At 45.8% G+C, this 25,282-nt stretch overlaps 1 protein-coding gene across 2 annotated transcripts in view; it reads left to right on the top strand.

The window, feature by feature from the left end:
* The window catches only part of TMEM132B (transmembrane protein 132B), a 404,412-nt gene that overhangs the window by 168,910 nt on the left and 210,220 nt on the right, over positions 1–25,282 (top strand). For both annotated transcript variants that reach the window (XM_081842228.1, XM_081842229.1), the window contains one exon: positions 7,906–8,052. In XM_081842228.1, the coding sequence (XP_081698354.1) occupies positions 7,906–8,052 (147 nt within the window). The remainder of the gene's footprint in view (positions 1–7,905; positions 8,053–25,282) is intronic.

Genomic DNA, 25,282 nt, shown 5'->3' with positions numbered 1-25,282 from the left:
ACCTTCCCGCTGGAGCGGTACCTATTTATCTACTTGCACTTTGACATGCTTCGAACTGCTAGGTTGGCAGGAGCAGGGACCGAGCAACATGAGCTCACTCTGTCACTGGGATTCGAACCACCAACCTTCTGATCGGCAAGTCCTAGGCTCTGTGGTTTAACCCACAGCACCACCCGCAACAGCTAATAGTCAGGGCATTCTGCCATTGATCTTGGAGCTAATAAAGTCACCATCATTGTTAGTAGCCATTCACAGTTACGTCCTCCATGAATTTGTGTAGTCTGAGATAGTTCAAAATGGGATTTAGCATAACTTCAGCATTATAAAATTTTTGCAAGTAGAATTTAGAATTCTAGACTGCAGCAATAGGCTGGCTCCTGGGAAATCCCCAAAATTTGAGTTTATAAGAGATTCATTGCATATGGCCCAACTGTCCTTATTTACCAAGAATGGCCTGTAATTTTTGTTGCCCATTCTTCCCTACTTTGTCAGTGTATTTGCCCTGGGGATGAGCATGGCATGTTAGAATGTTGCTATGCAAGGCTTTTTTTCCTAGAAAAAATGGTGCCAGAACTTGTTGAGTTTTTTTAACGGACCTTGCCCCTAAAAAGCTTCTTTTTGCCCACTCGTCCCACCATTGCACTGCACCAAACCATCCCTCCGCCGCAGCCTGCATCACTCAACACAGAGTGCTGTGCCAAGTGACGGAATACGTGCTGGAACACACCAAAGAGGTACGGGAACTCCGTTCCGGTGAGTTCTGGCCGAAAAAAGCCCTATTGCTGTGTAAGCCGCAACTCAGGACTCAGCTACATTAGTAAAGAAAAAACCCCAATGCTTTGGATGCATTATAAACATGCAACACCAGATGGTGACAGAGAGCAAAAAAAAAAAAATATGCATTTTTTACATAGCGTTTCTTTTCTTTTATTATAATGATCTAATTTCTGACTTATTTATAGCGGTTTTTCCCCTGTGTGTCGATCCATCCTGAGTCCTTTGTCTTTGTGTGCCGTCCTGCAGGAAGATGGGGGAGCACAGGTGTGCATGGAGGTGCAGACCAATCCTTTTCACTCTCTCTGTGCCAAGCTGTGGGTACATGAGGCTGGCTTGGGGGGGCAAAACTCAGGCTCCAGGGCAGGGTTTGCTCCCAGGTTACAGGGCCAGCCCTCCCATGAGGCAGAATGATACAGCTGCCTTAGGCGGTAGATACCAGGAGATGTCAGCATCCCACCGATTGCCTTTAAATGAGGCTGCTCTGCACCTCCTAAGGTAGTCTTCTTCCTCAGGTACAGTAGAGGGCGATGCCCCATTGCCAGTGGTTGAAACGAGATTCAGCAGCCAGCCTGGTCAGATTGTTAGATGTGAAAGTGGGGAGGGGGCACCTTGCCCTTCACCTCAGGTTGCAAGTAAAGGGGCTAAGCTCTGCCTCCACAGCTGGGGACAACAATGCTTCTTGAATACCAGGAGAGGAGAGTGCTCTTGTGCAGAACCAATGCCTGATGGTTTGGAAGTGCAGCCCCTGCACTGGTTTCTGGGATAGCTCAGTCAGCAGCGCATGAGCCAGTGTGGTGTAGTGGTTAAGAGTGATAGACTCGTAATCTGGTGAACTGGGTTCGATTCCCCGCTCTTCCACATGCAGCTGCTGGGTGACTTTGGGCTAGTCACACTTCTCTGAAGTCTCTTAGCCCCACTCACCTCACAGAGTGTTTGTTGTGGGGGAGGAAGGGAAAGGAGATTGTTAGCCGCTTTGAGACTCCTTCGGGTAGTGATAAAGCGGGATATCAAATCCAAATCCATGATACTCTTAATCTCATGATGATGGGTTTGAGCCCCACCTTGGACAAAAGATCTTTGAACCTTCTATGGTCTGCAGGGGAATTCGCTCAAGCCCTGAGAGGAGGGCTCAAGTCCCCTTTTGGCTTCATAATTTCCACCTCTTGCCTTTCCTGCCAAGCATTCTGGTTTCCCTTTCCTTTTGTTTGCCAAAGCCACGTTGTTTGTGCGGAGTGCAATGCTCTAATAAGCTATTTCATACCTGCTGCATCCTGGCATGGCTGACAAGGAGGAAGGGAGGGGGTTAGACAATGCATCTGGAAAAGGTTATATAAAAATAGCAGCAGTGGAAAAATTAAAAAAGCTCACAGGAGCGATGATGTGTGATTCAGGTACAGTTTTAAAAGGAAAGCTTTGTGGAGGTGTTGGACGGGAAGGGAGGGGGAGAGCACAAAATGCTCTCAAGCCCAGTTCAGACAAAAGGGGAGCCTGCTTTCCCCCCTACAATGTGAGTGAGCCTTTGGCTTGCATATTCTCCTCTATCCTCTTTCATGCATGTGAAGGGAAAACTGGAAGCTTCTGTACTTGATTTTCAACAAAACAGAGTTACCTGTGACATACAAACACAGGGAACTGTGGTTTGATGAAACTCTAGTTAGGAAGAGCAAATGAAGCAGCCATTTCTAATCCTTCTAATCTCCAGCCTGGTTAGAGCACAACTTTCTGCATCCCTGAGCATTCGCCATGATGGCTGGGGCTGATGGGGGTTGTAATTTCAAAGATCTCAAGGGAACCAAACTGGGGAAGACTGAACTAGAGTTTGAAGAAACTACAGTTTTCCAAGTTTGGGCATCAGGTAGAACCGTGGCTTGTTTAAAACCATAAATGGAAGCTTCTGATCTCCTTGTTGCAGGTATGAAAAGGGGATCCCTCCATGTTATCATTGCAATTTTTGCTAGTGATGTTGCAAGGTAGCAGGTCCAAAATGTGAACTCTCTCTAGTTCCAACGTCAGATCCACCCCTGTTTGAGCTGGTATCTGAAGAAGTGTGCATGCACACAAAAGCTCATACCTAGAACTAACTTAGTTGGTCTTTAAGGTGCTACTGGAAGGATTTTTTTTTATTTTGTTTTGACTATGGCAGACCAACACGGCTACCTGTCTGCAACTGTTTGAGCTGGATCATACATTACCCTCTTCCTTCCCCACAACCCTCCCTGCCAATCCCCCCCCCTTTCCCCATGCCTATCCCCCCAAATGCCTTCCACTGAGACATAGTCACTTTCACAAGGTTCCACAGACAGTTTCCTGTGAAGGAGTGACCTTATTGTGGAAAGCCACTTGCAAAGACCATCATAAAAGAGAGAGGGGGGACACTGGTTTGCAGAACATTTGCACTTGCAAATTATCTGCATTGATACAAAGGCACATGAGCACCCATAGAGCAATAAATAGTGGTAGGTTGGGAGTGGCTTGGTGAGGGTCCACAAATCCTTCTGATTGTGCTGCCTGACGGGGGTTGTCCTTATGCCCAACAGTTTCGGACCACAGGTTTGGATGGCGCTCTCTGAATTCCACTGATTCTCCCCTGCATTACTCTGCTTTGACTAAAACACAGGTGTGGCACAAAAGAGGAGCCTCCCAGTTTGATAATGTATCAGATTCAGTGCTTAAATTCTGGTGTCCAGAAAGATTGTAATGTGTGTGTTCATGCGGTTTGGGAAGTGAGGGGACTACCCAGTGGAGGCTCATCCATAAGAGCAAACGGTGTCCTGCCCCACCTGTCTGTCTTCTGTCATGGGCTAGCTGGATTCAGAGGAGTGGTGGGAGGCACCAGCTTGGGAACCCCCGAGGGAAGAAGACACAGAGCCCAGGGATGGGATGGTGGGATGACAATGAGTGGTCAGAGGGAGACGAAGGAGAAGACTAGGAGGAAGAGGTGTCGGAGGCCGAAGAGCTAACAGAGTTTAGTGAGCAGGAAAAGGCTGCAGTAGGGAGCAGTCCAGAATCAGAGGCAGAAGTGAAGGTATGAAGAGGGCAGAGCAAAGACAGACAAGATGAAGGAGCCTCAGATTTCTTGGGAAAGGACTGAGGGAGGAGGAGACTTAGAGAACTGTGAGAACACATTGTGTCGTTGGGGCAAGAGCTACCAGGAAGAGTTGCTGTGCTCAATAGACGTGGCCTTTTGAATAAAGAGTCATCTTCACTGGCACTGTGTGAGTTATTACTAACTCGCTCCTAGCTCCCACCCCTGGCATCTTACGTCCAACTGAGCCAAGGAGGTGGCACTGTCTGTCATCTTCTTCCTCCTTAGTCTCAGGGTTGCCATTTTCAGAACTCAGCAGGGAGGGAAAGAAGGCAAAACTAGAACAAGTTGTCTTCCCGTTATTGGCTCTGGCGCCACCTGCTGTTGGGCTCCCTGTCTTCTACCCTCCCAGTCCCAAAAGGCACCAGCCACTACTGGACTGGCATGATGCTAACCTGGGAAGACAGTGAATGAATTCTGCGTCTGTAGCTGACAACCAAGCATGTCTGCTGAAAACCCAGGTGGTTTTCTGTAAGGAGACAGCACCCCTGCAGGCCAGAAGCAAATAGCCAGTTGACAGGAGATGCATTGTCAGCAAATCTCTTCAGAAGCCCAGCTGAGTAAAAATAGCATCACCGAGTGTCCTTGGATGGACAAGACATGTGTTGCATTGGATCCTGGCTGAAGGGCTGGGAAATGCGGCAGTTGGCTTGAGCAGATGGGAGTGTCAGCATTTATCGGATCCGGCCTGTTAGGGACGAAGGACTGGGCTCTGAAATCACACAATGAGTGGTAACGGGAAATATGTAAACATGCTTAGCTTCCACCTAATCAATGTGACTTATGCAAATTGTGTGTTTTAACAAATTCTTTTGAGATCTTTGCTCTCCCTATTACTTAATGGGTGGACAGCCTAGGAGGGCTGGTACCTGTAGGCAGGGAAACAGAGACAGGTGGTTGGTCTGAAAGTTCAATATAGGTTGTGTGGCAAGTTCCTCACATTGAGTATCTAGGCCGCAGTTGGCAGCTTTAGAGGAGCAAGTTGAATTCTACTTGAATGCCTGTGGTGCTGGGAAGCTGCAGTACCACCCACTGGCCATTTGTGGCAGCGGTGCTGTAGAAAACTGGGAGCGCTGCTTATCACGGGTTGTGCCAATAAGCAGATCAGTTCAATCCATTTCATATACTTAGAGCTGAAACTGAACTTGGACCAAACCTGAAATAGTTTTTGATGGAGTAATGAATACTAAGTCGGATAGATGATCAGAAAGAAAGGAGAATTTGGAGGTGACCTCACAAGAAAGTCTGAAAGAAATTAAACCCCTATTCCAAATTGGCATATAGTGACATAAGCACCCCTATGATAGACAGTAAAGCACCCAGGTCTTATTTATTTATATTATTTAATAATAAGTGGTTTGCAACCTTTATCATACAAAACAAACCATAAAAAGTGTTTGCTTGATTCCTTAGTCTTGATGCCTTTTCACATGAAGTAACTTCAGCCTTGATGCAGCTTGGGATGCTGTGAAGTACCAAGCAGATGCGAGCAGAACTGGGACAAATACCACAGCCCACCTTAAGTGGCTACCCACCTTGATTCTACTCTCAGGCACCCTGCCAGCCTATTGAAGCCCACCCCCCCTTGGACCAAGGCAGGACCAGCATAGCAAACGACATCAGAAACTTATTCATTTTAGAGCAGGGAATTCCAAAGCTCTCGTGGGTATCGGTGTGCCCGCCAGTACCTTCTATGGTGCCTGTGAAAGTAAATATCCCATCAAAAATCCACAATGGATGAGAGACTGTTAGCTTTTCCTGTTTAGTTCCTATCTGCATTTGCTTGGCCTCTCCTACATACCTCCCACGGTAGCCATTTTGTGCTGTGCCACACCTCTACAGCAGCCGTTTTGTGACTGGTGCCCTCAGTATTTTCTCAGAATTCCAGATGTGCCCACTGGCTCCAAAAAGTTGGTGACCCCTCATTTAGAAAGTAGGTAGAGAGGCCCACTGGGTCTGTTTGTGCTTAAGAGCATGGGAGTTGATCCCTCCCTATGATCCAAGGGATAAAAAGATGATGCCAGGAATGCTCTTTCGAAGGTTGAAATGATCTGGGGTGGCTATCACCCCAGAGGACAGGATCACACTTCAAAACGACCTTGACAGATTAGAGAACTGGGCCAAAACAAACAAGATGAATTTTAACAGGGAGAAATGTAGAGTATTGCACTTGGGCAAAAAAAATGAGAGGCACAAATACAAGATGGGTGACACCTGGCTTGAGAGCAGTACATGTGAAAAGGATCTAGGAGTCTTGGTTGACCACAAACTTGACATGAGCCAACAGTGTGATGCGGCAGCTAAAAAAGCCAATGCAATTCTGGGCTGCATCAATAGGAGTATAGCATCTAGATCAAGGGAAGTAATAGTGCCACTGTATTCTGCTCTGGTCAGACCTCACCTGGAGTACTGTGTCCAGTTCTGGGCACCACAGTTCAAGAAGGACACTGACAAACTGGAACGTGTCCAGAGGAGGGCAACCAAAATGGTCAAAGGCCTGGAAACGATGCCTTATGAGGAACGGCTAAGGGAGCTGGGCATGTTTAGCCTGGAGAAGAGGAGGTTAAGGGGTGATATGATAGCCATGTTCAAATATATAAAAGTATGTCACATAGAGGATGGAGAAAGGTTGTTTTCTGCTGCTCCAGAGAAGCGGACACAGAGCAATGGTTCCAAACTACAAGAAAGAAGATTCCACCTAAACATTAGGAAGAACTTCCTGACAGTAAGAGCTGTTCGACAGTGGAATTTGCTGCCCAGGAGTGTGGTGGAGTCTCCTTCTTTGGAGGTCTTTAAGCAGAGGCTTGACAACCATATGTCAGGAGTGCTCTGATGGTGTTTCCTGCTTGGCAGGGGGTTGGACTCCATGGCCCTTGTGGTCTCTTCCAACTCTATGATTCTATGATTCTATGATTCTATGATCCCATTTGAGGCATTTTCCACATTTGCCTGAAACATACAAGGGGATCTGATTCATTCTGGGGACGACCAATCTTATGCTCAGTCAACCCTAAGGACAACTGTTTATATGTAAGTGCTTTGGGGACCAGCAGCCACTACAGTCACCAGGAGGCTTCTCCCTTCCTCTGTCATATGAAGCCTCATTAAGAGGCAAATCTATGAACCAGGGTGTCTATCTATTCTCCTTCAAAGTGGTTGCATCTGTAGTTTCTTGTGGATTGCACAGCTTGCTCCATTTTAATTCTGATTAAATATTTAAACAACCTGCTCCTTGACTCAATGAGCGGTTTGTCTTCCTTGGCAGTTTGCCCAACCAGGGAACCAGGGACAGCCACCAAGGGTCTGATTTGCATCTCGCTGAATGCTAGTCTAAGCTTCCATGGAGCCAGTGGAGTAACAAGAAGGGCGAGGTGTCGATTGAGGCCGTAGGGTAAGGACTGGGGGAAGGGGAGCTTTCTATGAGAAATGACTGAAAGCTTCCTTGATAAGCTAAATCCAACCAGAGAGGAGATCAGCATTGTGAGAGGCTCCTTCCAGAAGGAAACAAATATTCATTCTCTTTTAGATGTGGTTCTTTCAGTTTTGGAGGTCATAAATTAACACACACATGTTTTTAACTGGTTCCAGTTAAGGGCCTAAGAAGATCAGACCAAGATTCTCCTGTAAGCCATGGGCTATTGGATGCCTTCAGTACCTGCCTTCCTGAATGTGCATAGTGAATGGGCCTAGTTTCAGTTGCTTAGTGACTGCAGGGTGCATTTTCCAGTTATTTATTTATTAATTACATTTATATCCCAACTGCCCTCCAAGGAGCTCTAGGTGGCGTACGTAGTCTTCATTTCCTCTCCAAATTATGCTCACAACAGCCCCATGAGGTAGGTCAGACTGAGAGACACAACGCGTGTGCATTCTTACAACACTTATGTTCACGCCTTGTGCAGCTGCAGGCCAGTCGGTGTTCCTGGGTGCGTAAATTAAGAACATATGCTCCTGGACCATCGACTGGGGCCTTCTGTGAGATTTCTCCTACCCCCAAAAGGCGTCATGTAGAACTAACGCTGCGCCTGTTCTTTTCTTGGTAGAATTAAGGCTGCTTCAGGTGTGAAGATAATAGACATCCGAATCAGTGATCCGGACCAGTGGGGAGTTCAACAAGACGTGGACAATGGGAGGACACAGACCACCGCCACTATTGTATGTGAGCACATCAATCCAAATGCAGAGAGCAGGTAAGAAATCCAAGCTGAGCTGCATGCAGCTGCCATTTCTAGTTAAAAGACAGTGGGGGGAAATTCAGATGCTTTTATTGATCTTTACCCTTGAATAGGAATCAATTTCTTTTTGTATTTCCAACATGAGCACAGCTTTCGAGTGTTGGAAAAATGTTCCAGGACTGGGGGCAACAAAGAGTCTTGTGGTGATGTCTTGAAGGCTAACAAATGTCTTGTGGCATAGATGTTCATGGACTAGTGCCTGGGTAGTTTGTCCCAGTCATAGAAGCACAGCAGCATGCCTTGGATTCCCTTTTCTTGCCCATGGAGCTGTCCAGCAGGGCAAGGAGCTGACCGACTGCTGAAATATGCAGAGAAGGTGTTCTGCCTAGGAGCTGGGCACAAGGAGATGTTGCACCAGCAACAAGATAAGGATGTAATAGCTGGCCTGGCTGCTTCTCCAAAAGTCAGCCAGCAGTGAATCACACCATTCAAGTTGGAGTTAACTATTTAATAGCATCCCCTGGGTAGGGATAGATGACTCCTTCAATCTTGCTTTCCCTCATTTTTCCCGCTTTAAGCTGAGTTCTCTACATTTCAACATCAGTTTGCATTATTTTTTAAACTATATTAAAAAATCCTCATAAAAATTCATCTACAAATTTATACTAATATACACATCTTTGTATGCATTTTGCATTTTTGCACACACACACCCGACATAATCCGTGGTTGTATGTTTCGTGAGATAAGTATCATTATACACACTCTCATCTTGGTATCTGCATTTTTCTCCATATTATTTGGCTGGAGAACTGCATTGCAAAATCCAGAAAAGCGTGAGTTTCGAATGATGGCTGTGTTTCGATTCACACACTGTTTTGGAAAGATGCACCTTTAAATGGAAAGAGAATCAAATTTCTGTCCCCATTCCTACCTGTTGGACGAAAGGTCATTTTGAATCCTGATTCTGTCTTCTGCGGCATTGGACTAAATATCTTCCCCAACCCTTCCTCCCTGATGTTGGAGGGCTGCAACTCTGGGGATGATGGAGTTGGCACCCAACACCATCTGGAAGGCAAAATTTAGCTGTCCCTTGCCTGAACTATGGACTTTGACTGGAAACCTATATAAGGCACCATTTCTGATCCCTCTCAAATCATTCTTCTGCCCCTCTGCTTTATCATTTGCCAACCACAGCTATGGGATGGAATAATGTTTTAAAAACAGCAGCCCTATGGAAAGCAAGCCTTGTGAGGAACGGTTGAAGCTAAATGGAGAAGACTGAGCAGTGATAGGAGAGCCCTATTCAAATATCTGAAGGGCTGTCACATGGAAGATGGGGAAAGCCTGTCCAAAAAGAGTTGTTAATTTGTCCCTGAGCTGGACAGTCAGAAGGGTTACTCAACATTAAGCGACAGGTTTAGATTTCCCCATTACTGTGGTTGTGACTTGCATTCCGTTTAAGAACTGCATGGTAGAAAAATCACATTAATAGAGAAATATTGAGGTTAAAGGAAGAATGAAATGTAATTTTCATCTGGAGGAGGAAAAAAAAAAGTATTTTAATTGAAGCAGGGCTGTGTAAAACAGAGAGGTTAGCCTTAAACTTGGTGAGAATGTTGGAAGTTTGGGCTAATCCGTGAAATTATACCTGTCACAGTAACTTAGTTTTTATTAACACCATTTTCTGCTCCATGTCAAACTTCTAAATTATACAAAAGCAATGAATCTCAAGTTAATTAATACCCTGACCCTTTCCTTTGTGAGATTAGTTTTAATATTTTTTTTAGATTAATTAAAGTATGCAAATAGAAAACTCCAGAAGATCCATTCCAGATTTGCAAATATTGTTGCTCTACAAGTAAATATTTAACTTTGATCTTCCTTTTCATTTGGTGTTCCACCTTACCTTGCTGTTAGTTTAGTACTGCGATGGGAAACCACAAGTCTGGGGCCATATGTAGCCTTCAAGGCCTCTCTGCTTCGCCTTTGGGAATCTCCCCAGCCACCTCCCCCCCCCCCCAGGACACAACTCTGCTTCACCAACTCTGCTTCACACCTTCCTTGACTGCAATGCACCCTTATAATGGCTGTTACAGCCCAGACTGGTGACAGAGGGTTGCCTGGAAGGGAATGTGGCTGGAAAAAGGTTGTTTATAAGAATTAGTTACCCCATAACAAAAAGAAAGGTATTCTCCCATCTCCTCAAAGCCTTCATAGTAGGTCAGTATAGTCTGTGAATCTGCTACTCCTCTTTGCAGTGTAAGAACCTGCTTTTAAGTTCTTGACCCCATAGCTTTCTAAAATTACTGTTGAAAAAGCCAGGTACCAGCATCCTACTTCTGGTAAGCCTCTGAGCATGTCAGGATAACTAATTGGCTTGGAAGAAGAGGCAATGTGTCAGAGATGGATTGCCTCCTGCCCCCAATCTTCATGGAGGGTAAAATAAATGCATTTCTGATGTTTGATCTGCCCTTAATCCAAAGAGCTGGGGGCAGGGAATGTGTGTGTGTGTGTGTGTGTGTGTGTGTGTGGCCTATAGTTGTAAGCAGGCTGTGACCATTCCTTTGGAGAGTTTAGGGCAGGCCCTGGTCTGCACAAACACATTTTTTATTTTATAATTTATTGTTATATTATAATCTTATTTATTTACCAAAATGGAGTCATTTTGGACTCACAGCTGTCCATGGGAGTGCAGGTTAGTTCTGTGTCCAAGGCAGCTGTCTATGAGCTCCAACAGGTGCGATGGCTGACACCTTACCTGCCTGTGCACAGTCTCACCAGAGTGGTGTATGTTCTGGTTATCTCCTGCTTGGACTATTGCAATGTGCTTTTTGTGGGGCTGCCTCTGAAGGTGACTTGGGAACTACAACTAATCCAGAATGTGGCAGCTAGACTGGTGATTGGGCGCGGATGCTGGGATCATCTACATTGACTCCCGGTACGTTTCCAAGCACAATTCAAAGTGTTGGTGCTGACCTTTAAAGCCCTAAATGGCCTGAGCCCTGTATACCTGAAGGAGCATCTCTACCCCAATCGTTCAGCCTGGACACTGAGGTCCAGTTCTGAGGGTCTTCGGGTGATTCCCTCACTGCAAGGAGTGAAGTTACAGGGAACCAGGCTGAGGGTCTTCTTGGTAGTGGCACCCGCCCTGCGGAACGCCCTCCCACCAGATATCAAGGAGATAAACAACAATACAACTTTTAGAAGACACCTGAAGGCAGCCCTGTATACAGAAGTTTTTAATGTTTGATGTTGTTTTTATTGTGTTTTAAATATTTTGTTCAGAGCCACCTAGAGTGACTGGGGCACCCCTAACCCCCAAACCCAAACTAACCCCAAACCCTAACCCCCTAACACTAACTCTAACCTCCTAACCCCTAACTCCTAAGCCTAACCCCAGCCCTCAGGTTACAGCTGAGAGGGGCATGGAGCTATATCTGAGGGCGAGTCATGCCAAAGAGGGTGGTGACTGGAAGAGTCTCCCTGCCCACTTCCTCTCTCCTCCTGCACCACCTAGGGATTTCAGAGAATTTCACCAGGAATGAAAATGAGAGCAAATTGCTGCAATTTGCACTTCTGCCTGAGGTCAGAAATGATGATCATGTGTGTGAATATTGCAAGTCGATGTTTTCTTAGTCAGTGAACATTCCTACATAATTGCATTGTTTTCCCATGTTGTCTTAGGTGTTTCCTCTGGTATGCCCTGATATTAATATCGTAACTGAGGACATACTTAATTCCATTAGTTCTGGCTGCAGCACGTAGCAAGATGGATAATGTTAGTTGTAGTGCGAGCTGAACTGCAGTGGAACAGAAACACGGCTGGCTGCAATGTGCATAGAATGGGACAGAAATTGCTGCCTCCTTACATAGTGCCAATGGGACGCAGGTGGCGCTGTGGGTTAAACCACAGAGCCTAGGACTTGCCAATCAGAAGGTCTGTGGTTCTAATCCCTGCGATGGGGTGAGCTCCCGATTCTCGGTCCCTGCTCCTGCCAACCTAGCAGTTCGAAAGCACATCAAAGTGCAAGTAGATAAATAGGTACCACTCTGGCTGGAAGGTAAACGGTGTTTCCATGCACTGCTCTGGTTCTCCAGAAGTGGCTTAGTCATGCTGGCCACATGACTGGAAGCTGTACGCTGGCTCCCTCGGCCAATAAAGCGAGATGAGCGCTGCAACCCCAGAGTCGGCCATGACTGGACCTAATTGTCAGGGGTTCCTTTACCTTTACCTTTTTACATAGTGCCAGGCTGAATCAAATGCAATAGGAAGACAGGAAGTTGCTTTGTACTGAGTCAGATCCCTGGTCTGACTGACTGCAAACAGCTTTCCAGGGTTTCAGACAGGTTTCAGCCTGACCTGGAGATGTTGGGGATTGAACCTGGAACCTTATTAGATGTTCTGCCACTGAGCTACAGCTCTTCCCTTAGTCAAAGAACGGCTACTGTGGCTCTGAAGGCGCTCTTGTTTTCTCAATTTTGACCTTGCAATGGGGATTTCAGAACCCTAAATCGTGCCTGTTTGCAAACCATAACACACACTTATCAAGGAAGCCTTGAAATTATATGCACATTTGAAAGGAAAAGCACACTCTGCCGACCAACATTATCAAAGACTGGGATACCAGCATATGTAGTATGTGTCTGACTACTAAAGAGGTGAATTCATAAACGTATTCTGAACAATACAAAAAGCCAGGAAAAGGCTTTAATCTATGAATTGCAACAACCTTGGACAAAATGGATTTCTAATAGAATATAATGTAAACCGCCTGAGACATTGTGATAAGGAATTCAGTTATTTTTAAAAAAATGGGGGGAGAGAAATATGTGACACGCTTTGCATGAAAGGTCTTAATTTAAAATATCTTAATGAGCACTCAATTTGCGTGAGCAAATTGGAGAACTTGAGATGAAAACCCGGTGATAAGGGATAATACTGTGGGTGAGAGGAGGGGAAAGATTAGAAAAGTAAGCATATTTGAAAGCGGTTTGAAAAAGATAGCAAGAGCAGAGAAGAGACAGAGACTGGATTTATTAACTCACTCCCACTGGGCACTGTTGTTCGCCTGACTTTGGGGTACGGTATATTGTGACTTTTATGGCCAGCAAGAACCAAAGAAAATATCTGTGGTTACGATCATAAGGAGAGGAGAAAGGTGCTTAGGAAGTTAAGGGTACTCCACAGTCAACTTGGAGATCTGGATGTGAGAGCGCTTGATTCCCTGTCTTCATGCACACAGTTCCTCCAAAGTGCTTGATTGAAGCAAAACTTATTATGGCGCACTTGTCTGTTGCAAAGCTAAATGTGTCTTGCAAAAGCACTAGTGGAAACTCACATGATTTTGCTGCTGCTGTTGCCATCCATCTGTCTCAGGTGTCAATGGAGATGAGTGCACCTTTGGGAGTGAATTCGGACTGTTGGAAGGTTGCAGTGCCTGCTGTGGCTGTAGAGACCGACATGTGGGAGAGACATGTTTTGTTGCAGCCGGGGCAAATGAAGGCATCTGGTTGTGCTGGTGTAGATGCACCATGGCGTTTCTTCTGTCTGTGCTCCTCCAAGTGGTTATTCCTCCCCTGGTCACTGCTGTGGATGCAAGATCTGACTGCCTATCTTCAGGCACTGCAAGAGATCCCGACACAGTGGGGTCAAGGCTGTAGGCATCAATGCAGAGATGGTCTGCCAATGGATGTGGTGCCTGAAGCCAGCTCCCTGTAAAGTATGTCCTTGGGGATCCTGCCACCTTTCATTCTGTGGGCATGACCAAGTCAGCACAGACATCGCTGAGACAGGAGTGCAAACAGTCTGGGAATGTGGGCTTTGGAAAGCACATCCTTTTTGAAATTCTGTGATTCTATGGGGTACCTCCCTTCCACACTGTGGCTCCTGACAGTTGCCCCCCTAAGGCAGACCCCACTCTGAATTATTCAGGACTGGGATCCCAAGGATTAGGTGCAAAACAAATTAAAATAAGTGCAGATGAACAGGTGAGACTCTAGATAAGTGGCAGCTGGGACTGGAATGTGTAGCTAGCTGGAAGCCTGCTTGCATTAATAGCGTCACAGGGAGCCATTGCAAATTCTGCTATTGTTTCCTCCTCGTTTCTTTGTCCCTGTTTTGTTTCTGAGACCATCTGAAGGCAAGTACCTGTGGGTGGCACAGCCTCTGTTGCCCAGCAACTTAAAGTACATAAAAGATTGCTATAGTAGCAGAATGGAAACCTTTTGTTCCTGGGGGCCACTTAAAGAGAAGCAAGAGAGAGAAGGCAATTTTCAGGATGAAAATGCAAGAGAAATATCGAGGCCTGTTCTCGAAAACACAGTGCTGAGCATAAGGAGATTATATCAGAGTCCTCTTTGTTGAATTTTGAAAATCAAATCAAATAGTTAAGTCACTTCGATCCACTGTGGTTTAAGACTTTGTGTGTTCTTAGAAAGGGAGTCTGGCCAGTGTAGAGAGGAACGGTGGGTGCCTAGAAGAGGCATGATGCTGGAATCGTAAGAATGTTATCAATAGAATCATTTGAGGGCTCGTCCAACCCAGTATTCTGTTTCCAACAGAGGACAGCAAGACATTCTGGAAACTGACAAGCAAGTCATGGAGGTCATGGCCTTCTCCTCTTGCTTCCCCTCAGCACCTGCTTATTGGATGTATACTGCCCCTATGTATAGAGGCACCATGTGGCTATTATGGCTAGCAGGCACTGGTACACCTGCCCTCTATCTCTTGGTCTAATTCAGTGATAGACCAGTGGTGGCCCTCTCAGATGCTGTTGCCCTCCAGTGCCCATCAGCCCCAGAAAACAAGGGCAGAGATAATGGGATTTGGAACCCCTGGACATCTGGAGAGTTGCAGCGTCCATACTCCTGGTCTAATCCTAGTTAGTGGCTGCCACTCCCAGCTCTTGTGCTTTTTGAGCAAAAAACAATTTAAGGCTATGATATGAACATACCTGTTTATGTATCTATACCAGCAGCAACAGCCCACCCAGCCCATCCCACAAGGGTGGGAAAGCAATTAACCACCCTTGTTGCTACAGTGATGCCCCGCAAGACGAATGCCTCGCAAGACGAAAAACTCGCTAGACGAAAGAGTTTTCCGTCTTTTGAGGTGCTTCGCAAGACGAATTTCCCTATGACTAAGACGAAACGTCTTGCGAGTTCTTGCAAGTTTTTTCCCTTTCCTCCCCTTTTTCTAAGCCGCTAAGCCGCTAATAGCCGCTAAGCCGCTAAGCCACTAATAGCCGCTAAGCCGCTAAACCGCTAATAGCGCTAATCTGCTAAGCCGCTAATAGCCGTGCTTTGCAAGACGAAAAAACCGCAAGATGAAGAGACTCGCGGAACGGATTAATTTCGTCTTGCGAGGCACCATTGTATTAAAATTAACCCAACAGCCCCAACAGTTTGACTCTTCCATTGTCTCCTGAGACAGATGGATGCCAACAGCTATGGCTGGAGTGGGGAACTTCTGGCCCATGTGGCCAGTTTCCTTATACTATCCTCAGCTGCCCCATGCCTGATGCCACATGGCAAGTAAGGACAGCTCCAGAGGAACCATTGGTGCTTTGCAAGTCCTTACTATCAGTTGATGGTTGGTGCCCGCAAAGCACTGTGCTTTTGCCTGCATGTCAAATTTGGCCCGCAGGCAAAGGAAACAGTTCAGCTATAGTCATGGTGATATCAGGTGATCGACAGATGGGCAACCCCTCCCACCCATCAAAGCTGCCCTGTAGGGGGTGGGATGAGGATATTCCCCACCAGCTGGATCCGGTTGCCCACCCTCACACTACTGCCATCACAGCCTCACCAAGCCCCTCCCAGAAACCTTCAAATGATTTAACACCTCTCTGAAATTATCACGCTTTCAGCTTCTTCAGGCTGCCCCCCTCCTCTCAATTTCAAGCTGAAAGTTTTCATAAGGATTGGCTGAATTTATGGGTTCAGTTTATACATCTGACGTTAAAAGTGTCTCATCTATGAAAACGACACGTCTGCGTTTCTAGCGATGCGGCTGGAAGGAAGAGAGGAGATTTGAATCACAGAAGTTCCCTCTTCAGTGAAGGATTTATTTGGGGACGTTTTGTGGCCTCCCTCCTGCCTGGAGACGTCAGACGGAGGCTCTCTTGACTCATAAAAGCCTCTGATATTTTGAAGGGGAAATAAATTGCTCTGTCTGGCAGTTCTGGGCAAGCCCCATGTCTCCCAAGTGCTTGTTTGAATCTGTATGTCTGCTGCATGCAGGTTGCTGAGGTCTTTTTCAGACTGAGAGGGAGCAGGTTGCTTAAGAGAAGCGAATCTGGTTCACGCTGGCATTCATTCCACGTAATTCTCTCTATGAAAGCTGTCCCAATTGCAGGAAAACTTCCTTCATTATTCATTTTTAAAATGTAATAATGTTTTTTGGGGGCCTGTGTTGAAGGTTCATGGAAACAGACAGCCTTAAATTACTTGCAGTGTGTGTGAGAGAGAGAGCAAGAGACATCATGAGCTGTGTGGTGTAATGGTTAGAGTCCAGTTACAGGCATCACATTATTAAGAAGGTTTCCAGTGCTGTGGAATGCCCATGCCACTGAAATAATATGAGAGACCCCCTCCAAAAATAATAGATTGGCAAATTAAATTACAGGAATTTGTGGAGATTGCTCAGTTGACTAGCAAACTCAGAGGAAACTCAAAGCAAAAATTTGCAGAAAAATGGGATGGTTATAGAAGATATGTTCAAAAATACAATAATAGTTTTGACTCTGTGCTAGTGTTCCAGTGATAAAGGAAGTAAAAGTAGGTGGACAACAATTAAGGATTTATTATGTTTTCTGAATGTATTGGAAAATCTATATAGAAAGGTTTATTGTTTTGTGTACATTCAATTGTAAGATAAAACATAAGTCAAAATTGAAGAAAAGATTTTGTAAGATAAAAGGGGGAAAATATTTATTTTCATTATTATTATTATTCTTATTTATGTGTTTTGTATGTAAATAGCAAACATAATATTAATTTATGTAATTTTTATTTCTCAATTATATTTTGTGGTAGTATGGTTGTAATGTTTTTGTAGCATAAAATCATTCAATAAAAATTATTTTTAAAAACAGAAATAATATGAGAGACCCCATCAGTATTGGCATCCTACTCGCTCTTGAAGATACACATGAACTTCCTGATCTAATCAGTTTAATTGTTCTTTTAACTGCTTTAATGGTTATGCTTTTAAACAAGCTTGTTTTATTGTATATTTTGATTATGGATGTTTTTAACGTTTCAATGGAATTGTGTTTTTTAATTATGTGCGGCTTTTTTATAATTGATTTTGTAGCCATAAACTACTTCGAAAGCATTTTGGCATGTAAGCAAATAAAAAAAACTTTGAGAAGCGGGAACTTGTTTAGAGGAGGGCGAAAGAACCTGGGGACCCAAGTTTTTGAGGTAAGGTTAAAGGAGTTGGATTATGTTTCTTAACTAATTAGCAAGATGCATGGACTGCTTAATCAGAAAAAAACCTGTCATTTACACAAAACCTGGGGACCCAAGTTTTTGAGGTAAGGTTAAAGGAGTTGGATTATGTTTCTTAACTAATTAGCAAGATGCATGGACTGCTTAATCAGAAAAAAACCTGTCATTTACACAAAACATTAAAATATACATAAGAAAAAGTACTGATAAAATCTAACTTTGAAAAAACCCCAACACAAGTAGACATGAAATTTATCAAAAGATAGATAAAATCTGCAGCTTTAAAGGCAAATCTACACAGTCTGAGTATGTCTGAGTTGGCTTGCCTAAGCAAAGCTTTTTTAAAGGTAAAGGTAAAGGTACCCCTGCCCGTTCGGGCCAGTCTTGCCAGACTCTAGGGTTGTGCGCTCATCTCACTCTATAGGCCGGGAGCCAGCGCTGTCCGCAGACACTTCCGGGTCACGTGGCCAGTGTGACAAGCTGCATCTGGCGAGCCAGCGCAGCACACGGAACGCCGTTTACCTTCCCGCTAGTAAGCGGCCTCTATTTATCTACTTGCACTTAGGGGTGCTTTCGAACTGCTAGGTTGGCAGGCGCTGGGACCGAACGACGGGAGCTCATCCCGCCGCGGGGATTCGAACCGCCGACCATGCGATTGGCAAGTCCTAGGCGCTGAGGTTTTACCCACAGAGCCACCCGCGTCCCTGCAAAGCTTTTTTAACAGGCACCAAAAACAGCACCGTGAATCATTCCATTATCAATGCACAGGGGCTTGCAGAGGTGCTGCCTCAGTAAAGGATCAATTCCTTGCATGTGTGGAACAAATTATGTGGCACTTGTTAAAAATGCCAGTGCCACAGATCAAAGTGGGCAACACTGACACATTTTGGTATTCATGGCAAAAGGCACAACGTCAGTGGTCGTTCAACACATGGTGTGTCTGTTGGGTTGTGGACTTCATTTCACTGAAGGTTTTTAAAGTGGGGTTGGATGGCCATTTGCAAGGGATTCTTTAGCTGAGATTCCTGCATTGCAGCAGGTTGAGCTAGATAACCTTTGGGGTCCCTTCCAACTCTACGGTTCATTGATTCTATGACACGGAGCTTTTCTCTTAACCCCGCTCTGGCATCTAAATCAGCACCTCCCAAACCACAAGACTCCACTCCTGGATTGGTCTCCAGACTCTCATCCTATTTCTCTCCTGCAAAGAAGTCTCCACAGGGCTCATGACACCTGCAAATTATTTGTCTGTGTTTGGAAAGGGCCTCACTATTGAAACATAAGGCATTTTAAGGGCTGAACTAACAAGGGAGAGTGATGAAGATGCACCTCACCTGAGGCTGGCCCTGAAGGGGTCTATGGTTTGAGAATGGGGTGTCAGAAGGAGCCTCGCTTTTGCCTGTGAAATGTTGAAGGCTGAGAAATAGAGTTTTGGAGCTGAAGGGTGATGAGATCTCAACAGCCTTGAGAATCGTATTCATTCTGGGTTAGGAACAATGAAATTATATGGCTGTCTCCTGCTGGGAATCTAATAGACAGGTAACCACAGGAAGCTTCAACTGACCAGCAAGCTCATAGACTTTCCCCTTTCTATGCTCCTATTTCAGCAGACTGACTGCCGATTCAATAAAATCTCCAGTGGAGACAGGTCATTGTGATTATTGAGTGGTGGTGTCTGAATAATTACAGTGCAGCTCGACTTCCATAAGACCAACATCCTCCTTGTGCAAACACACACTCCAAGTTGAGTCAGTACTATCCCCCTCCTCCCCCATGGAGGTTTATTTTTGTTTAGCTTTGCTGTTGCACAGCTGTTTTGTTACAATGAGAAGGAGCGCTTGGAAGAAGTAATGAAGCCTTTGTGACTGGAAACGGAGGACTTGCCACCCTCTAGCAATGCAAAGCGCGCACACACAGAGACACACTGGTGTTCCCTGGTGCGCCCAAACTGAAATGCACACCCAGATAATGTGCATGAGTGGACAGATAAAGACATACACGGACTGTGTTATGTTCTCACCCAGGGCCAGCAGGGGGATACTGTAGATAGTTATGCAAATAAAGGATCGAAAGTGATGTTCAGTGATTGGATAGTTTTAGAAAGTTCTTACAGTAACGTTGTACTGGAGCTCTATATAAGCAGGCTGACTGAACCCTTCAGTTCAGTTCTGTCCTGGCCTATGACTAAACAAGAGCTGTTGAAGAATCACTGTATCGTCTGATATGTTCACCCACAACTTAACACTGGCGACGAGGATGGGATGGATGGACAACAGAGCACAGCCAGATGCAGCCACCCTCTGAGCAGAGCTGAATCCCTTACCTTAACAGCTTAACAGACTGCCTTGCCAGAGTGGTGTATGCTTTGGTTATCCCCCCCTTGGACTAGTGCAATGTGCTCTATGTGGAGTTACCGTTGAAGGTGACCCAGAAACTACAACTAATCCAGAATGAGGCAGCTAGGCAGGTGACTGGGAGCGGCCACTGAGACCGCATAACACCGGTCTTGAAAGACCTACATTGGCTCCCAGTACGTTTCCAAGCACAATTCAAAGTGTTGGTGCTGACCTTTAAAGTCCTAAATGGCCTCGGTCCAGTATACCTGAAGGAGCGTCTCCACCCCCATCATTCTGCCCGGACACTAAGGTCCAGTGCCGAGGGCCTTCTGGCAGTTCCCTCACTGCGAGAAGAGGAGTTACAGGGAACCAGGCAGAGGGCCTTCTTGGTGGTGGCACCTGCCCTGTGGAACACCCTCCCACCAGATGTCAAAGAGAACAACAACTACCAGACTTTTAGACGACATCTGAAGGCAGCCCTGTTTAGGGAAGCTTTTAATGCTTGATGTATCACAGTATTTTAATATTGTGTTGGAAGCTGCCTAGAGTGGCTGGGGATGCCAGATGGGCGGTGTATAAATAATAAATTATTATTATACAGTCAGATGTCATTAGTAAAACGTGGAGGACTGCAGGATATTCCACTGGAAAGAGGGACTAGTCATATGGTCAGGAAGTGAATTCACAACTGGCACAAGGACCTGTTCTCTTATTATTTCTTACTGTTGGGATCACAGAATTATAGAGTTGGAATGCAACCCCAAGGGTAATCTAACCCAGTGCCTTGCAATGCAGAAATCTCAGCTAGAGGATCCGTGACAGATGGCCAACCAACCTCTGCTTTGAAACCTCCAAGGAAGGTGACTCCACAAGCTCCCGAGGAAGACCATTCCACTGTCCAACAGCTCTGAACTGTCAGAAAGTTCTTCCTGATGTTTATTCGGAATCTGCTTTCTTGTAACTTAAAGCCATTGCTTCGAGTCTTACCCTCCAGAGCAGGAGAAAACAAGTTTCCTACGTCTTCCATTTGACAGCCCTTGAGAGATTTGAAGATGGCTATCATGGGTTCAGGCTAGGGAGGTGGGAGAAATTGGGTTTGATGTGCGTTTTGATGCGAGCCTACGTAATTCACACTTCCTGAAACAAGAAGCAAACTGGGTTGTAGCTAGCTTTCAAAATCTGCATTCCTCTGAATTTTGTGATGCAGTCTCCCACCCAAAGAAGTGGACAAAATTACATATTTTAGGAGAATGTTTGCACGCAGATGCATATATTAGTGAAAATAACATTCAAGGTTGCATTACATTAGACAAAGCCCCATACAAAGATGTGTCTATTGGGAGAAATGTGTATTGAAAATCTTTGGGAGGACATTTTTTAAAAAGAAATTTGAAAACTGATGCAGAAACTTAAGATTGAAAAAATGAGGAAGTGAGAGAAACTAAAACAGATAGATTCACCTGCCCTTAGCCATGGTAAGGAGTGTTCTGCATCTGATAGATTGCTGTCAAAATGTGGTTTGTTGACTTGGATTACTGCAATAATACTGGAATGACGTCTGACTCCTTAAAAGAGTCTGCAGGTAGACAAAGAGAGAGTTAAATGTCTCTGTGAGGTCCTGGGTGGGCAGAGCTGGCAGTCTGCACACTGTTTCAATCTGTTGTGATTTGACAGGTGCAATGTCGGTTTTGCTGGTGGACACAGTTTAATTTCAGGGTAGGATAGTCTGTAAAATTAAGGTTGTAAGAGCGTGTTGGTTGGTTGCAGGGGCAGAAGGGGATGAGAGGAATCCCTCCAGCTCATTTGGGTAAAGGCTGCTGATGTGCTGCTCTGCTGTTGCTTGACGTGGTGGAGGTGAGCCTTTGCTTCTCCTCTTGGCTATACAGAGGGCACTTCTTCGTCTGTAGGACTGAATGTAAGACTTTACTTTGCCATCATGCTTAGGGATGTCCAAAGTCTGTTTTGTTTTGGGGGCCTAACCCAGTCGGCCCCCATGGCAGTATATCAGTATATGTCCTGGGGTAAAATCCTAAAAAAACCTCAACAACTTTGATGTTCACCTCACCAAATCTGGCCCTCTTTGAAAAAGGTTTGGGCACCCCAAGGGAAGGGTAGGGAATCTCAGGCCTGAGGGCCAAATGCAGTCCTCCAGCCTTCTCCATCTAGCCCTCAGGACTCTCCCCAGACTCCATCCCCCCCTCACGCACAGCCCTTCCCTTCCTAGGCCACACCCTTCACCAGTCCTGTGGTGATTTCTTTCCATGTAGCTTTGTCCTAACAAGAGTTGAATGGAGCATGACCCCCCCCCCCAATTCAGTGCCCCTTGGCAACACCCCCTCCCCACAATTCCATCCCTCCCCACCCACAGAACACCTTGGATGTAACATCATTCTGGGCATGCAAAATGGTGGTAAAATGGAACTCACCCTCCCATTGGAGTCAAAACCTAGGATGGTGCTCCTGCCAGTTGTGCAGCTAAAGGCATCTGGTGCCAGAACTAGGAGACTGAATTTATTAATGGGCTACCACCTAATACAGTGGTGCCTCGCAAGATGAAATTAATCCGTTCCGTGAGGCTCTTCGTATAGCGGTTTTTCCGTCTTGCGAAGCAAGCCCATTGACAGCTTAGCGGATTAGCGCTATTAGCGGTTTAGCGGCTTTTAGCGGATCAGCTGATAAGCGGCTTAGCGGCTTAGGAAAAGGGGGGGAAAGGGGAAAAAACCCGCAGGAACTCGCAAGACATTTCGTCTTGCGAAGCAAGCCCATAGGGAAATTCGTTTTGCGAAGCGCCTCCAAAACGGAAAACCTTTTCGTCTAGCGGGTTTCCGTCTTGTGAGGCGTTCGTCTTGTGGGGCACCACTGTACTGTTGTTTGCTTGACTTTGGGGTATAATACAGCTTTTATGGTTGGCAAATCCAGAAGAAATAATAGTGGTTACGTGTATAAGGAGAGGAGAAAGATGCTTAGGAAGTCAAGGGTACTTAACAGCCTGCTTGGAAATTTGGATGAGAGCGCTTGGTTCCTTGTCTTCATGCACACAGTTCCCCCAAAGGCTTCCTGCAGTGCTTACGTGAAGCAAAACTTATTACAGCATACTTGTCAATCGGAAAGCTAAATGAGTCCAGTGGAAATGCTAGTTGAAACTGGTGCAATAGTGTCATCAAACGCCAGAATCTGTTGCTGTTTGTTAGCCTCTGTGCTCCACTTGTGGGTTTTGTAGAAGCATCCAGGCAGCCCGGTGACCCCTTCAGTCGGTGGGAAGAGGGCTTCTCGTGTAGGCAAGGGCGCTTGAGCTCATGTTCTGCTTGTAGGCCTCACAGAAGCCTCTGATTGACCACTGTGAGAACAGAAAGCTGCTGGGTATGTTGAACTCAAGTTGCTTAGGGTTTTGTGAATTAACCCAAGAACCTTGAACCTGGCCTGGAAGGAAATGGTCAGCTAGTGCCTCTCTCTCATCAGAGGAGTGAGATGTTGTCTGTAGCCTGATCCTGTGAGCATTCTGGCCACTGAATTCTGCAATAGTTTCAGCTCCCAGACCAGATACAAGGGCAGTCACACATGAAGTTTGTTCAGTAATCAAGCCTCCCCGCTTTACCTGCAGTTATGGCAGATAGGAGCACTAGACATCATTGGCGAAACCACACGGGCGAAGTGCCCACAGCATGTGTCACGACCAGACAACCTGGCCAGAGGATCCTGGGAATTGCAGTTGGTTAAGGGTGCTAGGTGCTAGGAGACCCCTCCCATGGCTACAATGCCCAGAGTTCTCTGGGAAGAGGGATAGACTGTTAAACCGCCTTGGGGACTGTAGCTCTGGGAGTAGAGTAGGGGTCTCCTAAAAACTCTTGGCACCCTTAAGAAACTACAGTACCCAGGATTCTTTGGGGGGAAACTGTCACTGTTTATAGTGGCACGATTATGCTTTAAATGTGAGGTCCAGATGTGGCCTTGCTCCAGGTTGGAGGGATTCAAGTGCAGCAGATTAACTTGGGCTGCGGTTGCATGAGAAACTGTTTGGACAAAACCTTCTCCCTGTTTTTAGGTTTCTGAGCCACCCCTACTCTTCTTAAGAAAAGTCCTTCCTACAATTATGTGAAAATTTGCAGCTGAGTACTGGACGTGATGGGTATCCATTATACCAAGTTCCCCCTCCTCTCCTTTTGAAAATAACAATAAAAACACGTATCCATTGGGAACAACCCCCAGTTGCATTCCACCAGGCTCGAATTGGGCTGCAAACGGGGGCTTTCTTTTTCTTTTTGCTGTTTTGTTTTGGAAGTGTGGGGCCTAATTATTTGCTAAAAGATTTGCGTTTACCATTTGACTTTTTAATTAGCTCCATGCAACATGGGGTTGGAAGGGCGAAGGTTTGAGAGGAGGGGCTGCTGGAAGTTTCATATGCAAATAGCAGCGCTGGTGTAACAGCAGCAAGGCTTCTTAATTTCAAGGTAGGATAGTTTGCGTAATTAAGGCCTTTTAAAAATATGTATGTGTGCATATATGTATGTGTGTTTGTGTGTATTATACACACTCACACTCACACTCACACTCACACACACACACACACACACACACAAACTCAGCAGGGAAGATGGAGGTGGGAAATAATTTGAAAGATTCCACCAGAACATTAATGTGTCACTAACTACACGTCTCCGCAGGGAACTCAACAGCTCTTTTATATATTGGTTTAAAGAGAATTGCTTTTTGTGAGTTGTTGCTTTACCGGAGTTGCAGAATGCGAGGGGGGTTGTTTTTCACGTGTAACAGGCACATGGAGCTGACTCACAGCCCTGGTCCATCTCTACAGAGCTTGGCATAGTGGTTTGAGCAGCCTTCCCAGCCAGGCTGCAACTCCTATCTGCCCCGATCAGCACCTGGGAGTTGTAGCCCAAAACCTCTGGAGGGCACAGGTTGGGAAAATCTGGGTTTGAGCAAGGGTAGCCAATATGGTGCTTTCCATGAGTTGCTTGACTACAATTCCTATCCCATCTGCTGGCTAGGGATGATGGCAGTGGGAATCCATTAACCTCTGGAGGGCGTTGTGTTGGCTACTCTTAGGTTAGAGTGCCTGGCAAGGAGCAGGAAGTCTCAAATCTCTCTGCCAAGAAGCTCACCAGTTAACGTCAAGCCAGTCTTGCTTTCTCAGCCTAACATACCATATTTTTCCGCTCCATAAGACGCACCTGACCATAAGATGCACCTAGTTTTTAGAGGGGGAATGCAAGAAAAAAAAATTATTGAAAGGGAGCGCTGAGCAGAACCTGTATGCATCCCAAGCTCTGCTCAGCGCTCCCTTTCATGAACCGCGTGGAGCGTGTGTGTGGCGCTTGCAGGCTTTCCCTGCCACTGACGGGCTGCCCTTCTCCCTCCTTGGGGGAAAAGCCCCCAAGAGCCACACACATGCTCTGCGTGGTTCGTGAAAGGGAGTGCGGCTCTTGCTGGCTTTTGTG

Source organism: Podarcis erhardii, assembly GCF_964252035.2.
Source record: "Podarcis erhardii genome assembly, chromosome: 15".
Classification (NCBI taxonomy): domain Eukaryota; kingdom Metazoa; phylum Chordata; class Lepidosauria; order Squamata; family Lacertidae; genus Podarcis; species Podarcis erhardii.
This window is presented reverse-complemented; position numbering and strand designations above follow the sequence as displayed.